Genomic DNA, 22,276 nt, shown 5'->3' on the forward strand with positions numbered 1-22,276 from the left:
TGGGCAGGTAACACAAGTGACAAACAAATTACTAAGGACATTGCTCTGGTTGACATGTGTCGACCTGGATATGCCATTATGGCAGAAAAACGATTCCTTATTTCAGACATCACAACCCCAAAAGACGTCTAGCTCATCATCCCACCATTTAAACAAAAGTAAAAACAGTTCTCCAAAAGAGAAGTGCAACAAACATCAAAAATTGAAAATCTTCATATCCATGTTGAGAGACAGATGGAAAGGAAAACAAAAAATAATATTCTTAAAACTGTTATGCCTATAAATATGTCACAACAAGTAACAAAGCTATGGAAGATATGTACACAATTAACAAATTTACAGCCACCACTTTGCAAAGCAAATTAGTATTATAATACTTTAATTTAGATGTATTACAGCAGTCTGTTATGACCATATGCATGACATTACCTTCAAAATGATTGTAGCAATTATTTTGACTTTTAAAAACACCTGCCTATATATCAACACATTTAAAACTCATTTAGTAAACATGTCAAATGCAGTTTTAATAAGGAAAACATTAAACTCTTCAGTCCATATTGTTGTGTAACCTTTTATTCAAATCTCATTGAGTCGATAAATTACTTGAAATATTACCGTATATCATTAATTTGACAATCCCTTTTTTCTCTTTATCATCATCACTGACCGACTGGTAGAGAGGAACGCCTAAGCACATGTGTTGTGTACATTTCAGGAATAATTCCTTTCAAGTAGAAAGAATTTAGTTTTTCTACCATAATATTCCAGAATTCTAAATTGAATGGAATGTGTTGAATAGATGGTGGTTGCTTCAAAGTCCAAACCACAAAATCACACCAATCCTTGCCCGTAATGGCCATTTGTCCTTGCACTAGTTAATAATATTCGTGCTTCCATTTTAAGATTGCACTGCCATAGAGGTCTAATGTGCAAAGAGATCTGAATCTTGAGCACATTCATTTGGAGATTTAAATTTCCATCTGTCAGATTCTGAACATTTTATTTCCAGTAACTCTGAGGAATCTTGACAACAAGGATCATGAGCAACTCCATCTGGAGGAAGTAGTGTGTTACATGAAGATCTGGATGAGATTGTGTCATGATATTTATGTATGTTCTCTGGGCTGCTGGTTTATGAATGCTACCCCATTTGACATACTTGTTATCAAATGATGTATAGCCCATGATACCTTTCACTAAATTGTCTGTTCGAGTAGTTTCTTTACGCATTATCACTTGGCCAAACTTTGAACTTGTAATTCTCCCTTTGTGGTATTCCATCCACCTATTATTAGTATAGTGACCTCTCATTCCAAGTTCTATTTTGACACATTGTTCTTTGGAATAGGATATGTTTCTGAAGTGATTGTGGCACTTTCAGAAGATAATTCATCTGTTTTATCAGAAAACATGAAGTCAGTGTTGTCGTTGAGACCTGGTATGCTATCTTCTTCATCCTTGATCTTCTCAAAATTGGTTAACCATCCAGCTTTGGAGTTTAGCTTTATAAGCTGTTGTCTAAACCTTTCATCATTAACAGTTGGTTTTAATGATGGCTCCTCAGTATTATAAGGTGAGTGGCGAAAGGAAAGATCCTTTGATTTCTTAGGACTAAGATATCATTTCCGGGGATTATTCCATTTTGATTGGCAGAAGTCGAAGCATTAGTTCCATCTTTGTTTTTTTTTCAGATATATCCAACAGTGCATATAACATTGCCCTGATATGATTGCAGTCTTCACCCAGACAAAAGTCAAGAAAAAGAACGGGTGTAAAAGTTCCCTCACTGTTATATATGTATATTTAAATATATATTGTAATAAGTGATTATATTTAACTAAGGGTAGGGTAGGGTGAGGTTATTTTGTGAATGCATAGCCATATATTTTTTTATTATTCCAATTTTTTAAAGGTATAATTAATGAAGTATGATATACATTTTAGATTATGTTTTTACAATCTATTTAGGTATTTTTTAAACTTGGATTTTGGATATTTAAATAACTCAACCAAAACTTACAGGATATGCAGATTTATATATTAAGCCAATCTGAGAAGAGAGGAAAATTTATTACCATTTTTGTTTAACAAAAAGATTTGTGTGGCATCTAGACTTGTCATTAACAAGAAAGCAAATATCACAAGACAAAATATATAAAAATAAAATAGTTACTCAGCTGTACAATTGCAATCTGCTGAATTCACGTTTACAGTGACTTTGGACAGACTGACCTATACAGTATAATCCTTCTTATCATTGTTTGGTAGTGACGGTATCACTTGACATCTCACGTAACAATGTGAACATTCCTCCAAAACATTGATAAATTCAACATTGTGGACTTGCCGGTCTTAAAAAAAACACTTCACTCTTCAACTGTTGCTTTGCCTTCATTATCAAAACTAAATAATTGTAAATGTCATTGTCTGTAAAATTAGGAATGTTACACAGATCTTTTGTCCAATATTCAGTGATGAAGGCAATGCATTTTCTCACCAAGAGGAGTTACCAGTTTCTCAGTTGTCCTTGAATTGTGTCCCTGCAAATCGTTGAATGAAACACAATTTACATCTTGCAGGCTCAGTGCTTTAATCCCCTTCGCTTACTTGACCAATTCTTCTTTTCTCCCACTAACATTCTGCCCATGTTGTCTCAGGTAAGATTTAAGTTCCGGGATTTTACATCTTTCCAAAGCGTCATCATGATGACAGCGCCCCCATCTTAGGGAAGTAACTTATTGAAAAGGCCTGTACATAATTTATATGATATTAAACAGCATTTCTGCATTCTCAAGAGTTCTCATAGTGATACACTTAATAAAGGGACTCATTAACAACTCATTAACGATATTATTTGAAGATTATCTGCTGTAAAGGCCCTTGTTCTGCTGTTAATGAACTGCAGTAGAATTTAGTAATGGCAGCTGTAAATCATGCATGCAGGTCATTTTTTTCTCTCACTGATAAAGATATCCTGAGAAGGTCTAATCAAAGAATAAAAGTAGATTCACAGTTAGCACAATGATTACCTGTTTAAAAATTAGATGTTAATGGTCTTTCTGCACCATAATAAATGGTGTCAGTTTGATTTCTATCTTTGTCTTGTGTTTCATTATTCGTTGTCTCATTTAAAAACATGTCCAAAGTTTGCAAATATTTTTTTCTTCATATGTGATTATATAAAATATATACTTAGCAAAGAATATAGTTTTGTTGTTTATATTTAAGTTATTTATCAGTATTTTAATTTTCAAGGTTATTTAAAAGATAACAATTTTCTTCTTTAATGTAAATGTGATTTGTTTCTTTCTCCTCAATTGTGCCTCAGTTAAATACTTATCCCATGTTAATCAACATACAATGATTGCTGGACATATTTAAGCCATACAGTGTACTTCAGCATATTTTTTAAGCTGTTTGAAACGTGAACTTTGTTCTTGATTCAGTTATAATACTCATTAAATTATGACACAGAAAAAATTACAAAGATAAAATAACAGTGAAATAATACCTTAATAACATATGATTCTAATCATTCTTTTCAAAAATTTGACAGATTTTATTTTCATTTTTTTGCATTTAGTTCAAAGATTTGAAATATTTGTTGAAAGGTAGGAACATTTTTATATGAAAAAATGTATTTTTAATTAGTTAGCCTGCCAAAAAAATTAGAGGATATAAAATATTTAAGATATTAATGGTAATTTTGGTTATTGCCTGGTCACTAAAATTAATGTTTTGTCTGTTGTTGCTTCTATAGTCACCATCTTGTTTTCTTTAAACCAGACATTCCAAGATCCATCCTGAGCCTTTTGAAGAACAAAGTCTACCTGATCAACTCGTTTGGCATTTGTTGCGAAGTTTCCATAGTCAGTGGTTTTGTGGTCTTCTTACCAAAATACATTGAGACTCAGTTTGGTACTAGCAAATCGGAGGCTAGCTTATTTACAGGTTAGTCATTTGTCTTTCTGTGCCTAGTCTTTATTCTATTTACATGTCATTTTTTTTTATTGTCTTTTCTAGAACATGTGATTACAGGATTCACACAGATTTCAGAACATTCCTCACATTTTTTCAGGTAGATGGGGTACTTGTCCTCATTTTGAAAGATGGATTTTGAACGGACCTTGCTTGATATAAATCTGTCTTTTTTTCCAAATGAGTATAATAGTGTAACACTACAAATGGAATGGCCATTCTAAGCTCTAGGTAATTGCAACCTTAATAACAGCCATGTCAAAGCATAACACCAGTGATTACTTAGGGAAGTGGGGTACACAGAACATATGCTCAAGATAGCACATGGATGGAAGATCATATGGTTTCAAAACAATCCAAAAAGGCACAGAAAATGGTGATGCAAAATTTAATCAGCATCTGGGCACGTGGAAGGGGAACTGGTGGATTTAATGAAGTTTTCAACCCACCCCTGCCCATGTCATGATTCCCCACTTCTGGAGGTGTGACGTGGGAAACCTACCCATATTAGCATATTATCTGGCAGTATATCTGCAGTATTTGCATATACTGAAGTATCAAATGGATGAATGTCACAAATCCAGTACCTTGTGAAAGAAATGTTAACAATGCTCATGTTGCAGTTCCACCTCAGTGCTGTTGTTCCCCGACGGATGTAGAAAAGATGTAATGGGCCCTTATGCATGTTGTATGAGATGACTAACGGAGCAATCTTTTTGCCCTGGGATGTGTCTCATGATGGTGTTCCAAATGAGTGCATTTTATATGTGACTTCATATTTGAACAATTTTACTCTATTTTGGCTTTTACATTGTTTATTGATCCCTTAATTGGCACGGTATAGCCAGGATTGTACTTATGTGCCATTGCACCCTCTACACAGACCTGCCAACCTGCCCATTTTTTGTGGGAGAATCCTGAAATCCAATCATTCAGCTTGTACTCCCACATTTTTCATTTACTCCCCAGAAAAACTTGTTTGTTGAGAAAAAAAAATTAGGATTTTTTTTTGTTTACAGAAAAAACAATTTGAACCCCCCCCTCAAGTAAGACTAGAAGTATACAGAAGTTTTGTAAAAGTGCATTAAAGTTGTTGCAAATTTGAATCCTTATGTTCAGTGACCTAATCTACAGTGTCTGAAAGAAAGGGAGATTGGATGCAACAGGAAAGTCACCCAAAAAAAAAATCTTCTTTGCAAGTTTCTTATAGTCTGGAGTTTTCATGCCTGGCTCATGGAAGTGATTCATATACAGCATTTTGCAAGATGTGCAATTCCAGTTTTAGTATTGAAAGTGGTGTGGACGATGATCCCCCCTCAAATAAATGAAGTCTTAGAAAAAAATTTAAAATCTCATTTGATCAGTATTATTGGGGTTGGCAGGTTTGCTCTACATAAATACATGCATGTACATTCAGCTTGGCTGACCTGACTCCATTTGCTATTTTGCTGCATGTAGTGCTGGTTTCCTGCTGGCAAATTAAATATTTGCTGTAATATGTCATCTACAGACATTTTACATTCTGTATTTACTGGAATAATGACACGTATAGCTAACAAAAATAATAACACTAATGCGATAACAGTAGCCTCCCTTTGATGTTGGATTATACATATTGGTAACTGGTCAGGTTAAAGAAGCACATTAGGTGCACTTCACTGTTCTGACACACACACACACACTGGATATGAACACATGAAATATAAAACTTGAGCTGGACAGTGTGGAGAAAGATAAATATTTTTTTGTAAATTATTTTTATATAAAGACATTTAATTTGAACAAGACAAAAGTAATAGAGATATAATTAACAGTTTCTTCAAATATCTACACTAAAAAAATTGATTGTTTGAATAAATAAAAGTATATTCTCCCAATTGCAAACTGCAGATACCCAGATCTGCTGTTAATGTGTTGGATGATCTGGCTTTATGCATTTTCTTAGGATTAGTCAATAGACAAAATATAGTCCCCGATCTGCCGGCACATTATAGGACAGCATGTCATGATATATATTGTCTGTAGTTGGACTCAACTTGTAAGCATGTATATATGGTATTATAAAGCACACAGTACAGATGCAAAGGACATAATTTTGATCTGGATGAAAGCACACAGTAAAGATGTCAAGGACATTATATTGGTCTGGTTGAGAGCACACTTTACAGATGCAAAGTACATATTGGTCTGGATGAATGCAAAGCCCAGGTAATTGATGCATTTTTAATACATATTTTACTTCATACCATATAAACCTGCATAGAGCTAGCAGACAGCATAGATCCAGTTCTTCCACTGAATAATGCAAAAGCAGATCTGGGTCATTTGTTTTGCTATGACTGAACAGTAGAACAAGCAACATGGACACAAAGTTGGGTTTCACTGTCCCAGCTATCACAGTTTTGCTGACACAGAGGTTAAAGAGCAGGAACATGAAGTTAAATCTACTACCCTTGTGAGCTGTATGGTCTGAAGGAGTCATCCATTGGTTGATTGGATTCTCAAACCATGTGACTCACTGCACCTTAGTGTCAGCAGAAGACTGTTTTCAAAGCACACTGCAGTTAGAGAAATTTGTCTCATTTAAAGGAAAATGCCAATATATCTTTGTGCAATTAAATTCATAGACCCTCATATTTATGCACCAATAAATTCTCCACAAAGAAATTCAGATCTTGCTTTCATGAGTGTAGTTAGTACATTGGATTGTCAGTTAAATGGACACAAGGACAGTGGAGATGTACTTGAAGATAAGGTCTCGATCGACCTGAAAACATAAACATTTAAGCCAATTACTGCAAAGTGCAATATTTTCACATATGACAAAGTATAACTTCTGACAGATGGGTTTAAAAAGGACTTGAGAAAGTGGGATATAACATTTTTTCCCCCAGCAGTTACATGTATAAAATATACTTAGTAATAACAATGTGCTTCCGTGTTCCATTTCCTCAGTGGAACAATCAGTAATACTTTTGATCATATAAACTAATATGTATGTTGTAGTAGTGGAAACCTTTTTAATTTAGGAAACAGAAACAGTAACTGATTTCATATGTTTTATAAGGATACATGTTCTTAAAGAAGGTACACACTGTGGTGAATATTTTGTTTTCTTCAACATATCTCATCTTTATTTTGATTGCATGAAGTTTATACAGTATTCATTGTTATATATGGGTATAATGTATGCTTTGTGAAGTACAGGACACACTCAGCAAGTTTTCATTGATTGCAGTAGCATTAGATGATCATTACATTAATGCAGAGCTTTCAATTTTACGAAGTGTTGAAATTTCCATTGTTCCTCATCGTCTTTAAATGCTAAATGAAATATGTATTTCTCAGTATTATATAAATTGTTATTATTGAAGCAAACAAACAAGCAATGCTTTATCATTGCATCTATAACAAGGGGTGGGGGGCATCTTGTGCACATTTTACATACCAGCTTAGTGTTTATATTTGATTGTGACTTTAGATTTGTGGTCTACATTTCAAATAGTAATAATGAAAATTGGTTCCCAATGAATTTGAAGTGATTCACAGTAATTCATTTGGTATTTAAACCTTTTTAAAAAAAATCTCTTTGCAACATGTAGTTTTTAAACATTTAACTTTGCATTATGAAGGTTTTAATTGTCAGTAATATGGTCCTATTGTATTTTTGAACTTTAAAAGAAATGTTGATGACTGCAACCTACATTCCACACTTGATGAACTTGATTCAAAATTGGCCTGTTTGTATTTGATATATTCTTGAATATTTTAGGCCCAGAAACTTATTTTTTGTATAAATTATACAAGTAACTAACCATCAACTGGTCATGGTAGTGAGCTTTTATGATGGATTACTATTCTTGCAAATTTTCAGGTATATAAATGCATCACAAAAAGTAAGAAAGCTATGAATCATGGAATAGATGCTTCCCGATGAGGTCACTAGCAGATGATATTCTGCCCATTTTACCTGGATGATGGGCAACCAGGCAGTTTCTCCTATAGCCGATTACCAAATTTACCAATTTTAAAAAGGCACACTGAAGTACGGATAATTTATTAATCACAAATATAGATACTAACAGAAAGCCTGATTTGCGTGCTGTTTATGTATGTAATTTTCATAAAAGTAATAAGAGATTCAATGAAGTTTCAACTTCCAAAAACCATATAAAGTCAACGGTCAAACTGCCAAATGACCACAAATGTGGCAGCTGATGACTTCATTCAGGAACTATCTATATGGCAGCACAGTGACCAATCTTTTTGTACATGGACACCAATTATGATATGAAATGAAGGATTTTTCATCATTATAAACTAAAGATGAAAACCATCAGAAAATGTTAATTTTTTAAAAATTTTTGCCTTTCTCACTTACCATCCTCCCAGCTGCATTTAAGACTTGCATTGCTAATTCAGTTCCCATAATAAACCTATGAAAACACCATGATATTCAAAATTCAGTAACTTTAAATTTCTGAATGTTCATGATCAAACCTATATTTATCAATTATAGATGAAACCTGGATGACTGCTTCTGTGTAGAGAAAAGGATATGAGCCATGGCATTTTCTGGACCATCTTGTGTTTGAAACATGTGCTTTCAATACCGCACCAAAGAGTCAGTTGCTAATTTCAGTAATGAGTGTTCCAAACTCAAGACTGTTAAAGGACTGAAATTCCATCAATAAAACAATGTTGCTATTGTTTTCAGTTACAAATATAGTAGCTCAGAAAGATTCTTTTTCCTAAAAAGTAACTTACATTATCAACCAATCCTGGCCAGCCAGACCCATATATACTCTATTTTATGTTCACCCATTTCCAGACTGGTTCCCATTTTTCCATACAATTAGTACTGTGTGTCCTATTTAGGATTTGAACCTTTGGATTTGAACCCTCATTAAGTATTTATGATCCTGAACAATTAGATCAGGTATTATTATCCTCCATCAATTAGTTTGTAGATAGAATTCATCTTACAAGAAGACTACCTTGAGAATTTGACCTATGAATGCCCCCAACTCCTGCCCCCATTTCCTCTGTGACCAGCCTCCAGGATGAGAAATCAACTTATCCACCTCAATGGTCACTACAGATCTGATTACCTCCTCAAGGGTTGTACAGGGTTTCTGTTTTCAAAATTACAAACCAAACATGAATGCTTCCCGGAAATATTGTACAGATTTTGTTAAACAAAATTACACACCAAATATGATTACTCCCTCAATAAATACACAGGGTCTCGTTTTTCAAAATAACAAACTGAGACAGGGTATAGCAATTTCCAATTTTTACTTTTTAGACTCAGTGGCCAGCAAAAATAATGTTTTGGAAAATAATATTGAAATGTACTTCTTGCTTGAAATTGTACTTGCCCCAAAATTTTATTTGTAGTTATCCAGTCAAGTAGAGCCAGGGTATCATTGTTTCCAGTTCCATGTTCTAAATCTTTCTGAGATCTGAGGACATGAACTAAAATTGATAAGTTACTGGTTGATTAAAAGTTTTGATTGAGATGTGTTAGTACTATGCTTTGATTTAATTTCTCAGGTGGAATTGCCATACCTGGAGCTGTATTGGGAGTTTTGTTTGGTGGGTTTCTTTTGAAGAGGCTTAAGCTAAAACCAATGGGTGAGTGAATTTATTTCCTATAATAATTATTTACATGAAGTAATGTAAAAATGACAATTCACATTAGAGCTGTGATCGTGCAGTAGGAAATTTACATTAACATCAGTGTTCATAGGTACAAATGTTCCCTTCCGTTGCCACAATGAACAATGTAGGATCTAAACAAATAACAAGGTGTTTGATTTATCAAAGTATTCTTTATATAGATGTGTTTTTATAGGTTTAAAGAAGTGTTAATTATACTGGGAATTTGTGATACCAATGTTGTTTTCATCAAGGACCACTGTACTTAGAAAATGCTTAGTGTGTTCCAAAAAACCTCAATATACTTAGTACTCTCCAGTTGTATTGAAGTTTGAATGAACCACCTGACTGTCACAATACCAAATTACAAAGTTTACAGTTACTGGTGAAGGTTTAAAGAGGCGTTTGCCCTTTAATTAGTAAATTAATGTTCATATGTGTGTGTGTGTGTGGGGGGGGTGTTGGGTGAACTTTACTTCCTAGTGATTAGTTGAGCCAATAAAAGTTAAGGAATATGTGTGCAAGTGTGTGCTTGGATGGTTGTTAGATGAACAAGATTCAGGTAAGTAAATGCATTTGAATATTCAGACCTGTTCTGTTGCATTTACAAGTTTTGGGTCTTAGCAAAGGTCACCAGATATACAGGGTTTTATCTACTAGCTAAATAAGGGGGCAGGGGCTAGTTTTTATGTACAAGCTTAATGCTGCAATCAGTGACCTAGTATAAAAAATCATAAAAAATCCAATACACAAATGAGTTCAAAAAGGTCCATATTTTTGGATACATGTATTAAAACAAAGCAAAAGACTTATATCCACTTGACCAAAGAAGTCAAAGGCAGTTCGTACCAAAAGAAGTTTATGGATCCCAACCCCAAATTTATACCTGCATTTTTCATGTCCGAAGGTCATTTTTGACACCATGTGATGCTCACAGTGCAAACACAAGCCCTTTTCTGTGATGACAGTTCTGAACAATAGTGTGTACTAAACAGACCGATGCAGTTGAAATTAGTTGTCATCCAAGCTGTTTTTGAGATATTGTACTTGCCCCAAACACGTGTCTTCACCTATGGGAGGCTAGCTCTTCTTCCTAGCTGACTATCGGTATTTCACTATCAACATACTACAGAGTAACTATGGAAGGTGTACATGCCTGTCATCAATTTCTAGAACAACACAAGCCCAAAATACCTAGTTCACAAATATATCCATATCTTTAATTAGTAAACAATAATAGCTGAAAAAGTCACACCTTAGCCTTAGGATAAGAAATTTGCTGGGGGCCAGTTTATGAAACTGTACCCTGCCACCTAAGAGATTAAACTGGAGCATAAAAGCAAACTGTACACCAGTCTCACTTGAAAGATTGATTCTAAATTAGTAGCTACATATAGTAAGAGGGCAAACTTGGGCAGACAGAAACATATGCTGTAGACCAGTCTGGTTGAAGCAACTTGATTAAATCAATTTATCTGCCAGTTCTGGCTCTGCAATAATAAAGTGGCACTTAGTAGTATCAGGAGATTGGATGGGCCAAATAGTGGAAATACACACAAAGATCATATATCGTACCACTATTCAATTTGTTATCTATGTTCTGTATGAGCAGTGGACAGCCATAATCAGTTTCTATTCATAATCCCTGTATATAATAATTCCCAACTTGAAGACACAGTTTTGAAAGATGGCCTGTCTGGAAAGTTGACATTTGTGATGTTCTGGTAGCCCATGGCTATTAAAAATGTTGGGAGACTAGTGGGAAGAAAAACATGAAAGAGTTTAAGCAGGGAACATATTGAGTTACTGAGAGGATAAAAATTATAGAGGTCAGAGTCTGGGAGTAGGAGAACATTTAAGGTAGATGTACCAATAATATTTTGGGGGCCCTGAGTGGCCGAGTGGTACAAAGCGCTCTTCATTACGGATCACTGCCATCTCACCTCTGTCTGCATAGGTTTGAGTCTCAGATTTGGCCAATGTGGGTGTGTGAGAAAGCTTGCCAGTAGCTTTTCAAGGGTCAGTGGTTCTTTCTGGGGATTTCCCGGGTTCTTCCTCCACCATTAATACTGGCCGCCATGTATAGCCTATCATGTGCTGAAAAATGGTGTTAAACCCTACAACAACAACAACCAATAATTTTTTGAAGCTTTGGCTGTACTCCTTTTACTCAAAGATAGCAGGGTGAAGAATCTTTGGAAGAGCAAGTAAATCTTTCACCCATGTGTTATTTCTTACCATGTATACTTGCTTATATTTCAAGATCAACTGCAGACTGCACAAACCCAGATCTACCAGCACAAAATGCACTGGCAGATCTGGTTCTATGTCATCTGTTATGAGTAATCAGTAGGACAAACAACATAGACTTAGATATGCATTATGTAATAACAGATCAGGATCTGTGTTGTTTGCAGTTGGAGTTGTAAACAAGTATATATTACAAGCACATGCAACCTATGTCCCATCATGTTTATTTGCATCATAGTTGGCAGCCTTAAAAATCACTTATCTGGCCTGTGCCGTGGAAGAAAGTTGCACATGCCTGATATACAGTAATGACCGGGATAAAGTGGTTATCTCATGAAGTCACTGCTTTAGTGAAAAGAAATGGCCACCCCTTTTGCTAATAAAAGATGTCTATATATTAGGGGTAACTCCTGGTGACGAGTAATGAAATGATAGAAGTGCATGATCTTGGTGCAGGATATGGCAGCCTCTCATCATGGCATGACCTCTGTCTTGTGGATCCTTATAAGAAAGTTTTTGTGATGATGATAGTAATAATAATAATAATGATATCTTTACAGGGGCCATTCAGCCAGCTCTGATAATAATGATAATAGTAATAGTAATAATAATAATGATATCTTTACAGGGGCCATTCAGCTGGCTCTGATAATGATAATAGTAATAGTAATAATAATAATAATGATATCTTTACAGGGGCCATTCAGCTGGCTCTGATAATAATGATAATAATAATAATAATAATAATAATAATCTTTGCAGGGGCCATTCAGCAGTCTCTAATAATAATATCTTTACAGGGGCCATTCAGCTGGCTCTGATAATAATGATAATAATAATAATAATAATAATAACATCTTTGCAGGGGCCATTCAGCAGTCTCTGATAATAATAATAGTAATAATAATAATATCTTTACAGGGGCCATTCAGCTGACTCTGATAATACTGATAATAATAATAGTAATAATAATAATAATAATAATAACACAGGGGCCATTCAGCTGTCTCTGATAATAATGATAATAATAATAGCAATAATAATAATATCTTTACAGGGGCCATTCAGCTGGCATTGATTCTTGATTTGGTGGCGCTGCTTGGTTGTATCTTTTTCTTCTTCCTTGGCTGTGACAACTTGAAAATTGCAGGAGCCACCTTTCCATACTTCAATGGGTAAGACCAGTATACTTTGTTGTCCTCTATTTGAAATACAAACAGAGCATAATATGATCTTTGTGGAGCTCACATTAATGTAAAACAAGACATTAGTCACTTTTCTTATATCAATAGCAGCATCAACCATTCTTTAAGGTTTGTGTTTAAGTTTTCAGTGCTTCGTTCATCGGGTCAACATACAGGTCTAGGGCTTCTTGTTGTGATGGAGCTAATTGCTTAGATGGGGCCTAGATAGCCAAGTGGTATATTTTTATATTGCACATTTTCGGTCCAGAGTTTGATCCCAGTTTTTAGTCTGTCCAAGGGTAGCAATTGTTTGTCAGTTCAAAGTAGCACATAAAGGATCTTTCATTCATATACTTGGGCCAGCAAAATTACTTAAGGATCTCCACTATTGTATAAAAACAAAAATCAGTGCTTTGTAGCTTCAAATGATGCAATCATTATATTAATACATCATTGATTGACATCACTCATTACCTGTCTATTATTGTTGTGTGCACTATGGGAGAAAAAGGATGCAAAATGGTGTGCTTGTGACTTAATATAAATGTATATACTATTTTATTAACCACAATAACAGTCCTGTAAAAGAAAAATCTACAAAAGGTATACAAGACCTCATTAAATCTGTGGATGGTTCATACAACCATGACAATCCTTGAATTTAAGGGGCTGTCTTGAAAACTTGAATTTGGAAAAAGATGTGTTTTATCCTTGAAAAGTCTTTGAATTGGTTGAAAACTGTTTGATTTTTCCCAAGACTCATTTTATTTTTCTAAAGGAATGTGAAAGGTTAAAACAAAATAAAAACATGTAACTTTTAAAATTCAGAATTGTTTGCTTACGTATCTTTGCAGTGGATTATCATTCATGCATTCAAACATATGTAGTGGAGGCCCTGGGTGGCGGAGTGGTCTAATGTGCTCACCTTTACCGATCACTGCCATCTCACCTCTGTATGCATGCGTTTGAACCTTGGGTTTGACCAGTGTGGGTTTCTAAAAATGCTTCTCAGTAGCTTCCTGTGGTTCTTATCATGGTTTTTACAGTAACTTCCTCCACCATTTATACTGGCAGCATACGCATTGGATTATTTTATATGCATTAAAACATTCATAGCTCTGCAGTGGATTATTATAGATGTATTAGAAGATCATTTTATGTAGCTCTGTGCAGTGATTATTATATATGTATTAGAACGTGTAGCTCTGTGGAGTGGATTATTATATATGTGTTAGAACATTTAGCTTTGTGCAAGTGATTATTATGTAAGGATTAGAATATTTGAAGCTCTGTGCAATGGATTATTATATTTGCAATAAAACATACATTGATGTATGCAGTGGATTATTATATATGCATTAGAACATGTGTAGCTCTGTGCAGTGGATTATTATATATGCGTATGTGTGGTTAGGATTTTTAACATAGCTTTAACAATTTCACTACGATGTCTGTAGTGTGGCAGTTTATATTGATGTCTAGCACTGGAGCATCATGCCCAGACATGTAGCATCATGTCCCATCCAGTCACATTATCCTGACACCAGGCCGACCAGTCCTAACACTAACCTCTTAATGCTGGGTATCTAGTGAGGCAGCTGTTAGTACCATTTTTATAAGTCTTTGGTATGACTAGGCCGTGGTTCGAAACCCACGACATCCCGCTTCTGAGGCGGATGCTCTAACCACTAGGCTGCTGGAGCGGTCATATATGCGTATGATAATTGTAGCTCTTACAGAAATAACACTTAAAATATGGATTTACAGAACAAAAAGTACAAATTTCAGAAAAATGATTGCAGTAAAGTACATATATTGGCTTGTCTTTGTTTGGGATCCAGATTTCTTATCAGATTCAGTGGAATTGGTCAGTGAACCAGTCTAACTTCACCAGTGTACCTCATCGGTTTGAACCACACATATATTTTTAATGCTAAATGTCTGCCTGATGAAACATTTAATTAAAAAAATACATCCATTAAGCAACGTGTTAGGATGAAGCAGACAGTAAACATTTTAAAATGTTTACTAGTATGAAAGAAGATGAAGGAATATTTCTTTAAAAGAAAGTCAGGATGGGCAACATGTACGTTTGGTGCCCATCATGTGTTGATTTGAGTATGTCACATATCGAGAAAAGTTTTAGCTGTCACCACGGCCCATGTGACATTTGTTTTAAGGATTATGACAGATTGAGAGATATCAAAAAGCCATTGAGCTCCACAGAGTTTAGAATTGCAGTTGTGAAACTGTACTGGAGGTTAAGGTTCAAGTAAACTTGAAAAAAGTTGAACACAATGTTTACCATTGCCTCATTGATCTTGAATTGCACTTCTGGACTTTTAAATGCACGTTTTCCAGCTTGACAATAGCAGTACGTGATATTTTAAACTGGCCAACATTTGACCGCCTTACTGAGGAGGTCTTAGTAGGGTTGGCAGGTCTGTATATGCATATGATACTTGTGACTTTCTGCAGTGGATTGTTATATATACATTAGGGTACTTGTAGCTGTTAGTAATGGATTATATATGTACTAGATACATGTAGTTCTTTGCAGTGGATATCACATGTGCAATAAAATACATCTAGCTCTTTGCAGTAGATTATTAGATGTGCATTATGATACCTGTAACTCAATACAGTGGATTATATATGCATTAGGATACATGCTATGCTTTTCAATAAATTATTTGTTAGGATACATGTAGCTTTATGCAACAGTTTATTATATATACACCTTACTTTACACAAGTTTTAGTGGCAATGCTTTATAAAATAATCATGAAATATTTCACTGACCAGTTGCTTTTTATTTCAGTTCAGGACACAAGATTTTAGAGTACGAGTTCGAAGCAAACTTAACCTCTGCCTGTAACATGGACTGTGACTGTTCTAATAATGACCTTGAACCAATCTGTGGGATCAATGGGCTGACATATTTTTCTCCCTGCCATGCAGGGTGTACCCAGTTTTACATCTCATACACATCACCTGCAGAGAGGACAATGGTTTGTATGAAAATTATTGTAGAGTGATGGATTTTTGCATTAGGCCCTGATTGACTCGTATCTTTGCTCATTTCTTGTATCATACTATGTTTCTGTTCAAGAACATGTCAAGGATATGTTGGATTTAAACCAAAGTTAATACAGGATTTAATTTTGAAAAGCCTAGTTCACATTTGATGCACATCATTTATAAAAAAAATGTTATGTTTTATGGTCTGTTATGGTCCATAACTTTTGAAGAATTTGGGATCAAAACCAAATTTGGCATTAGGCTTTGCACTAAGAAAACATGTCAAGCACAATTTTACAACACAATAGGTGGCCCCGAGTGGTCTAAAGCGCTTACCATTCTGGATCACTGCCATCTCACCTCTGTCTGCGTGGGTTCGAGTCCAAGGCTCGGCTAGCGTGGGTACTTGGGAAAGCCGGCCAGTAGCTTCTCGTGGGTCAGTGGTTCTTCCTGGGTTTTCCAGGGTTCTTCCTCCACCAGTTATACTGGCCGCCATGTATAGCCTATCTTGTACTGAAAAATGGCGTTAAACCCTAGAACAACAACAACACAATAGTTATGGCCTCTGTTTGAGACTTTGACTTTACATTGCTCTGAAGTTTATTTCTTATATTTTCAGGGATTTATTGTAATAAAACTAAATTGGGTATGCAATTTAACATTAATAAGAAGACCTAGGTCAAGTTTGACTTTCACTAGTTTCTGGAAGAAGTTTTCAGTGATGACCCTAACTCCTTTTTTGACTTGAAATTTTGCCCTACAGTTATATCATATAGGGGAGAGAATAAGTGTCATATTGACACATTTCTCATCTAAAATATATTCTGAAGATGGTAAAAAGCTTTGTACGCTTGAGCCTGTTTATAATCGATTGGGATATTAGAAATTTCTGAATATAATTAAATATAATTATGACTAAGTTGTGAGCCATAGTAGCTCAGATTTATCAAACGGTCATACGATTAAGGCATGCCATGCTGGTTTGGAGTTTCCTTGGGAAGCGCACTTATTTCCCCTTTCCTCAACATGATAATATCTTAAAAGTGCCAATAAAGCCAACAAAATACAAAAAGGTGGCTTAAGTCAACATGTACAGTAAACTTTCATAAACTGGACACGGGTGAAGGACTAAAATATTGGCTATATTTCAAAGTTTAAAACCAAAACATATGGCCAGTCTGCATAGAATGCGGGATTACTGATGGACTGGTATAAGAAAGTTACTCTGAATTCTGCATTTACAAGTCTGGCTATTCTAATACTTCTGCCATAATGTAGAGTGTATCAAGTTATGATGCGTACGTGTTCCTCATATCCATCTGTCTTCCAGTTTCATTTCACATGATAACTTTTCTCAGCCAACTAGGGGGCCCCGAGCGGCCAAGTGGTCTAAAGTGCTCACTGTTATGGATCACTGCCATCTCACCTCTGTCTGCGTAGGTTCGAGTCTTGGGTTTGGCCTTTGTGGGTATGTGAGAAAGCTTGGCAGTAGCTTCTCATGGGACGGTGGTTATTTCCAGGTTTTCCTGGGTTCTTCCTCCACCATTAATACTGGTCGCCATGTACAGCCTATCTTGTGCTGAAAAATGGTGTTAGACCTCACAACAACAACTCTCAGCCAACTACATTTATTAGACTTGCACTTCTAGTATGGAAGAGTTCTATCAATTTTGGCTCAAAAGGTCATGGTCAAGAGATCTCCATCTATAGTTACCAAACTTTATGTATCACTTTCACTTTGGATAAAGAACCAATCACTTTTGGTGCCAAAAGGTGAAAGATTAAGGTTGCTGACTGCAAGAATAAAAATGCTTCCCAATTAAATGGCATTAGTTTTACATAACATACATGGACCAAACGTTTTGGATGTCTTGTACTATGGGGAAGGAAGAAGCCTGTTGATTTTGGGCTCAAAAGATCAAAGTGCAGGGTCACTGTTATCAAAATACAAAATTGTTTTCTGCACTCAAAATTCAATTTTTGTTGGTAGAAGTAACTATTAAGCATGGAGCATGCATATCAGTTGCTCTTACCGTTATTCTTGTTACGAATATTGGATTATTGATGGAAATAATATTTGGCTTAAATTGGATTTATATCAAGAAGCATTATTTAATGACATTGTTGGTGGTCTTTAAATTTGGACACCATAGAGTGGAGGAAGATATATATTTAATAATTTAATAATATTTGTCTTTATTCATATAATTAACAAAACGATTGAATTTTGGAGACTATTTCAGCAGGTTTTATTCAAATAAAATTGTATGAGTCTTCTTGATTTTTTGGATGAGAATTTCAGCCCCTCCCCCTCCCCCAGCCTTTGGTATGCTACTGTTGTCACACAAATATTTTTTCTTCTTCTTTTAATAGTTAGTTTAATAGTTTTATAAATTCAGATTGTATTTGATGAAACAAATTAGATCTTAGTGTGTTAATTCCCTTGATAGTTTTTGCACTCATGTTAGCAGATAAAAAGGTGTCTGCAAAGATAATTGTTTGTTTCTCAAATTTATTTTGTAACATAATACCTTTATATGTCTTAATAAGTACACAGGTAGTAAAAAAAATCCTGATTATAACATTTCTTGATCTCTGCATATATGTCATTGAAGGGAAACAACTGCTAAACCAGATTTTATTGGGACAAACCACTACACACATGTGATGCCTACGATCACTTAACCATGGTTGCATATAGAAGGTTGTGAAAATCTTGCTAAAATTGAAAATTTCAAACCAGACTTTTTATTGTGGGGGCTTCTCATAAAGATTTTCATTTTATATTTTAACACTAGGAAAACTTTTTTTGTTATGCTTTATTTGGATTCCCAAATGAAGACGACATTGGGCCCTTGTTATTTTAACAGAAAATGTTAAGAGTGCTCATATACCCTAAATCCTCAACCAGACTGGCCAAATTTTCTCAATCCTAGCTGCAGAATTTGTATAAACAATTGATCTAGCATGAGCTTTATTCAGCACAACCATATTGAGAGCTAGTGCACCTCCAAAGTGGAGAGCTCACACAAATACAAAGGAAGCTAACTCTTCTAGGATTTACCCAGATAATAAATTGTTTAGTAGTACAATGCAGATTGATTGATTGATTACTTGGATTTTTGTTGTGTGCACCCAAAATGGCACGTGCGATGGGTTTATTCCCGCACAGCAGGATGACAAATGTTTCTGAGGGAAGGAATTAGTGCCACATCCCATGGTGTTTATGTGCTCAAGGAGCAATGCTAATTTAGCCATCAGGTCGTAGGACTATATTACCCTGACAACCTGAATGAAGGGCTTTCATGAGTGGGAATGGGCCCAACACACACTTATTATTGACTGTACTATGTGTCGACCCAATCAGTATGTAACACCTGTTGCGATTGGTCCCAATGATGATGTCACATTGGGACACTTAGCCTTAGGTGGGTGGAAATTGTTCCACGTCTCCGCCATTATACAATGTCCAAGAGAGGCAAGCGGACAAGGAACTCGGCAAGACAGCCATGAATGTAGTGCACTCCAAGAATGCCAAGTACTAATGGACAATAAAAAGTGCCAATAATGTGTTATCCACCTGTGCAATTGAGTCAAATCAAAACAAGTTGCAGATGTTACAAAAAGCAGTATTTGCTTTGGCTTGCAATTCACGTACACTTTGGTGCCATGATAATTAATGTAACTTAATTTGTTCTGTTCATTGCTCTGACCCTGGTAAATATATTATTTCAGCAACAATCCAAGCTATCAGTATTTGGAATATTTTGATTTTAAAAGAATATTCATGCATTACAGAATTTCAGCGGCTGCTCTTGTATCCTTGGAAGCCAGATGTCAGAGGAGGTGATCATGGCTCCAATAGCAACCAGTGGACCATGTAAATCTACTTGCCAAAATCTCTTGCCATTCCTTATCTTATTGGTGGTCATGACTTTTTGTGTAGCAGGGACACATATGCCATTATTAATGGTTACATTGAGGTACGTTTTTCCACTCATTTTCACACCACAAAAGAGAAGATAAAGAAGATAGCTGTATTAGTTTTGATTGTATTGTACTGCAAAGATTTTACTTGTTTTAAGTGCATAAGTATAGGATTATAGTATAGGATTCCAGTGTATACTAGCTAAATTGACAATGTAGAGTTTACTCTGTAGTGGCTTGGTTAATGGAGGTTGTGTCCATCAACATTGTCCATGTACAAGCCAAGAACACACAACCACATTGATTCAGAGGATGAAGTACACAACTTTATTGTCTTCATACTATGAATTGATGCATTTATTTTGTTTCCCAGTTGGTTAAATGTCTGTTTAGTAATTTACAAAATCTAAGTCTGTGGTCACATTTTATAAAGATCTAGGTGGGTGCTAATTTAATTTTACCATGCAGACATTCCACATTGAATTTGTTTAAATACATGCTCTTCAGTTTTATAAAACTAATTTTCAGTTAACATTCATCATAAATGATGAAGAGAAAGTGTATTATTAGAGTTGAACGCCCAAGGCTCCTCATTTGAGGCAGATAAAAAAAATTGCCTCTGGAAAATTAGTATTAATAAATCTAAATAGCTCTATTGTAAAGGATTGTTTGTAAGTCGTAAACACCAACCATGCAGATATACTTATATTAAATATTTACAGAAATATTTAACATCAAACATTTCATTCACAAGTTTGTCTTACCTTTGCATAGTTAAATTACACTTGATAATGTAAATAGTGATACTTGCAGATGTCAGGACAAACAGAAAGTGTCACTTCTTCATGATGCACACAATAATACCTAGCAGTCATCTTAAAGGAGTTAACTATGTATCTTTACAGTGAAAGATTGCATTTTTAGAGACTCAACTCTATTACCCATTTGGTTTCTTGTATCCACAGCAAAGACAACACAGTACTGAATGCAGGTTAATAATTGCTCATGAAATAGAAGAAAAAAAATCTCTTGTCTTGCAGTTTCAGTAAAGGAGTATTTCTATTCTTTGAATATTTCAGTTTCAAAATGATAGTTGGTTTTCTTTTTCTGTTTGGTCAGGTCTGTAAGGGAAGAAGAGAGATGTTTTGCCCTTGGAATGCAGTTTGTGATACTTAGGTTATTTGGTAGGTAGTGTACCCTTCATTTTTGTGTATGAGTTCTTGCTAGTGACATAGCTTTATTACTTGCTTTCACCTATAGACAAGCTTATCCAGTTTTCTTTTAAATCTGTATTGGGGTTGAAAGATCAAGTCTCGTGAGACATGGGTTATAAAGAGAAGCTGCTGTAATTTTTCCCTGAGAGTTTATGAATGAAAACTTCATTTAAACAAAATGTAAAGAATTTCCTGTCGTTCCAAAATATATATTTTTTGTATTTTCTAAAATAAAGATTTAGTTGATTCACTTTCTAGTCATCATTCAGTTTTATATGTAACCAGTTTTAGAAATTAAATATGTAGCTTTCAGCAGTAAAAACTAGAGAAATTAGAAAAGCATAAAGCAGCAGTCTTCCATGTTAATTGTTGTTTTGAGTAGTGTTTTTGGCCCTTGCTAATATTTGATCAAATCAGGGTGTGACATCACTGTTGTGATGTAATTATGTACTCTTAAATGTCGCTGTCAGTGAGTAACCATCTATCATTAATGGGCGGTCGCTGTCATGAAGTAATTCTCTATCCATTCATGGTCTCTAAAACTAAAGTTTAGAGGAAATAAACCAGTATTAAATAACTATTTGTCTAAAAAGGTTAATGTACATATTTCCCAGAGGTCACTATTTGATATAGGATGTCTGGTTTCAATTTATTTGTGCTATCATATCTTTGTAATATGTTACGTCTTTATCAGTAGCCTAGCCAATAGAGTACCATGTGTACTCGTGTACGTCTTTATAGAGTACCATCTGTACTCATGTAGGTCTATTTGCAAATAACATAGACTGCGATTTGCTGTCATATATTGCTGCCATAGATCAGCTCTTGTATTGTTCATTCTAATTATTAGTCTTGACAAATTGAGCAGATTCAGATTCGTGAGAATGTTAAGCAATTGAAGATCTGGTCTTAGTGGTTGGATCTGACTTGTGAGTATAAATAGGATCTGACTTGCGAGTATAAATGGGATCTGACTTGTGAGTATAAATGGGATCTGACTTGCGAGTATAAATGGGATCTGACTTGAGAGTATAAATG

General features: G+C 35.0%; 1 protein-coding gene across 1 annotated transcript in view; it reads left to right on the forward strand.

Moving 5' to 3' along the window:
* The window catches only part of LOC149783685 (solute carrier organic anion transporter family member 5A1-like), a 122,355-nt gene that overhangs the window by 81,681 nt on the left and 18,398 nt on the right, over positions 1–22,276 (forward strand). Inside the window, exons 4-9 of the mRNA XM_089931924.1 lie at positions 3,790–3,954; positions 9,538–9,618; positions 12,950–13,067; positions 15,898–16,087; positions 19,896–20,080; positions 21,144–21,208. Of these exons, the coding sequence (XP_089788050.1) occupies positions 3,790–3,954; positions 9,538–9,618; positions 12,950–13,067; positions 15,898–16,087; positions 19,896–20,080; positions 21,144–21,208 (804 nt within the window). The remainder of the gene's footprint in view (positions 1–3,789; positions 3,955–9,537; positions 9,619–12,949; positions 13,068–15,897; positions 16,088–19,895; positions 20,081–21,143; positions 21,209–22,276) is intronic.

Source organism: Sinohyriopsis cumingii, chromosome 14 (genome assembly GCF_028554795.1).
Source record: "Sinohyriopsis cumingii isolate HCF-2022 chromosome 14, ASM2855479v2, whole genome shotgun sequence".
Classification (NCBI taxonomy): Eukaryota; Metazoa; Mollusca; class Bivalvia; order Unionida; family Unionidae; genus Sinohyriopsis; species Sinohyriopsis cumingii.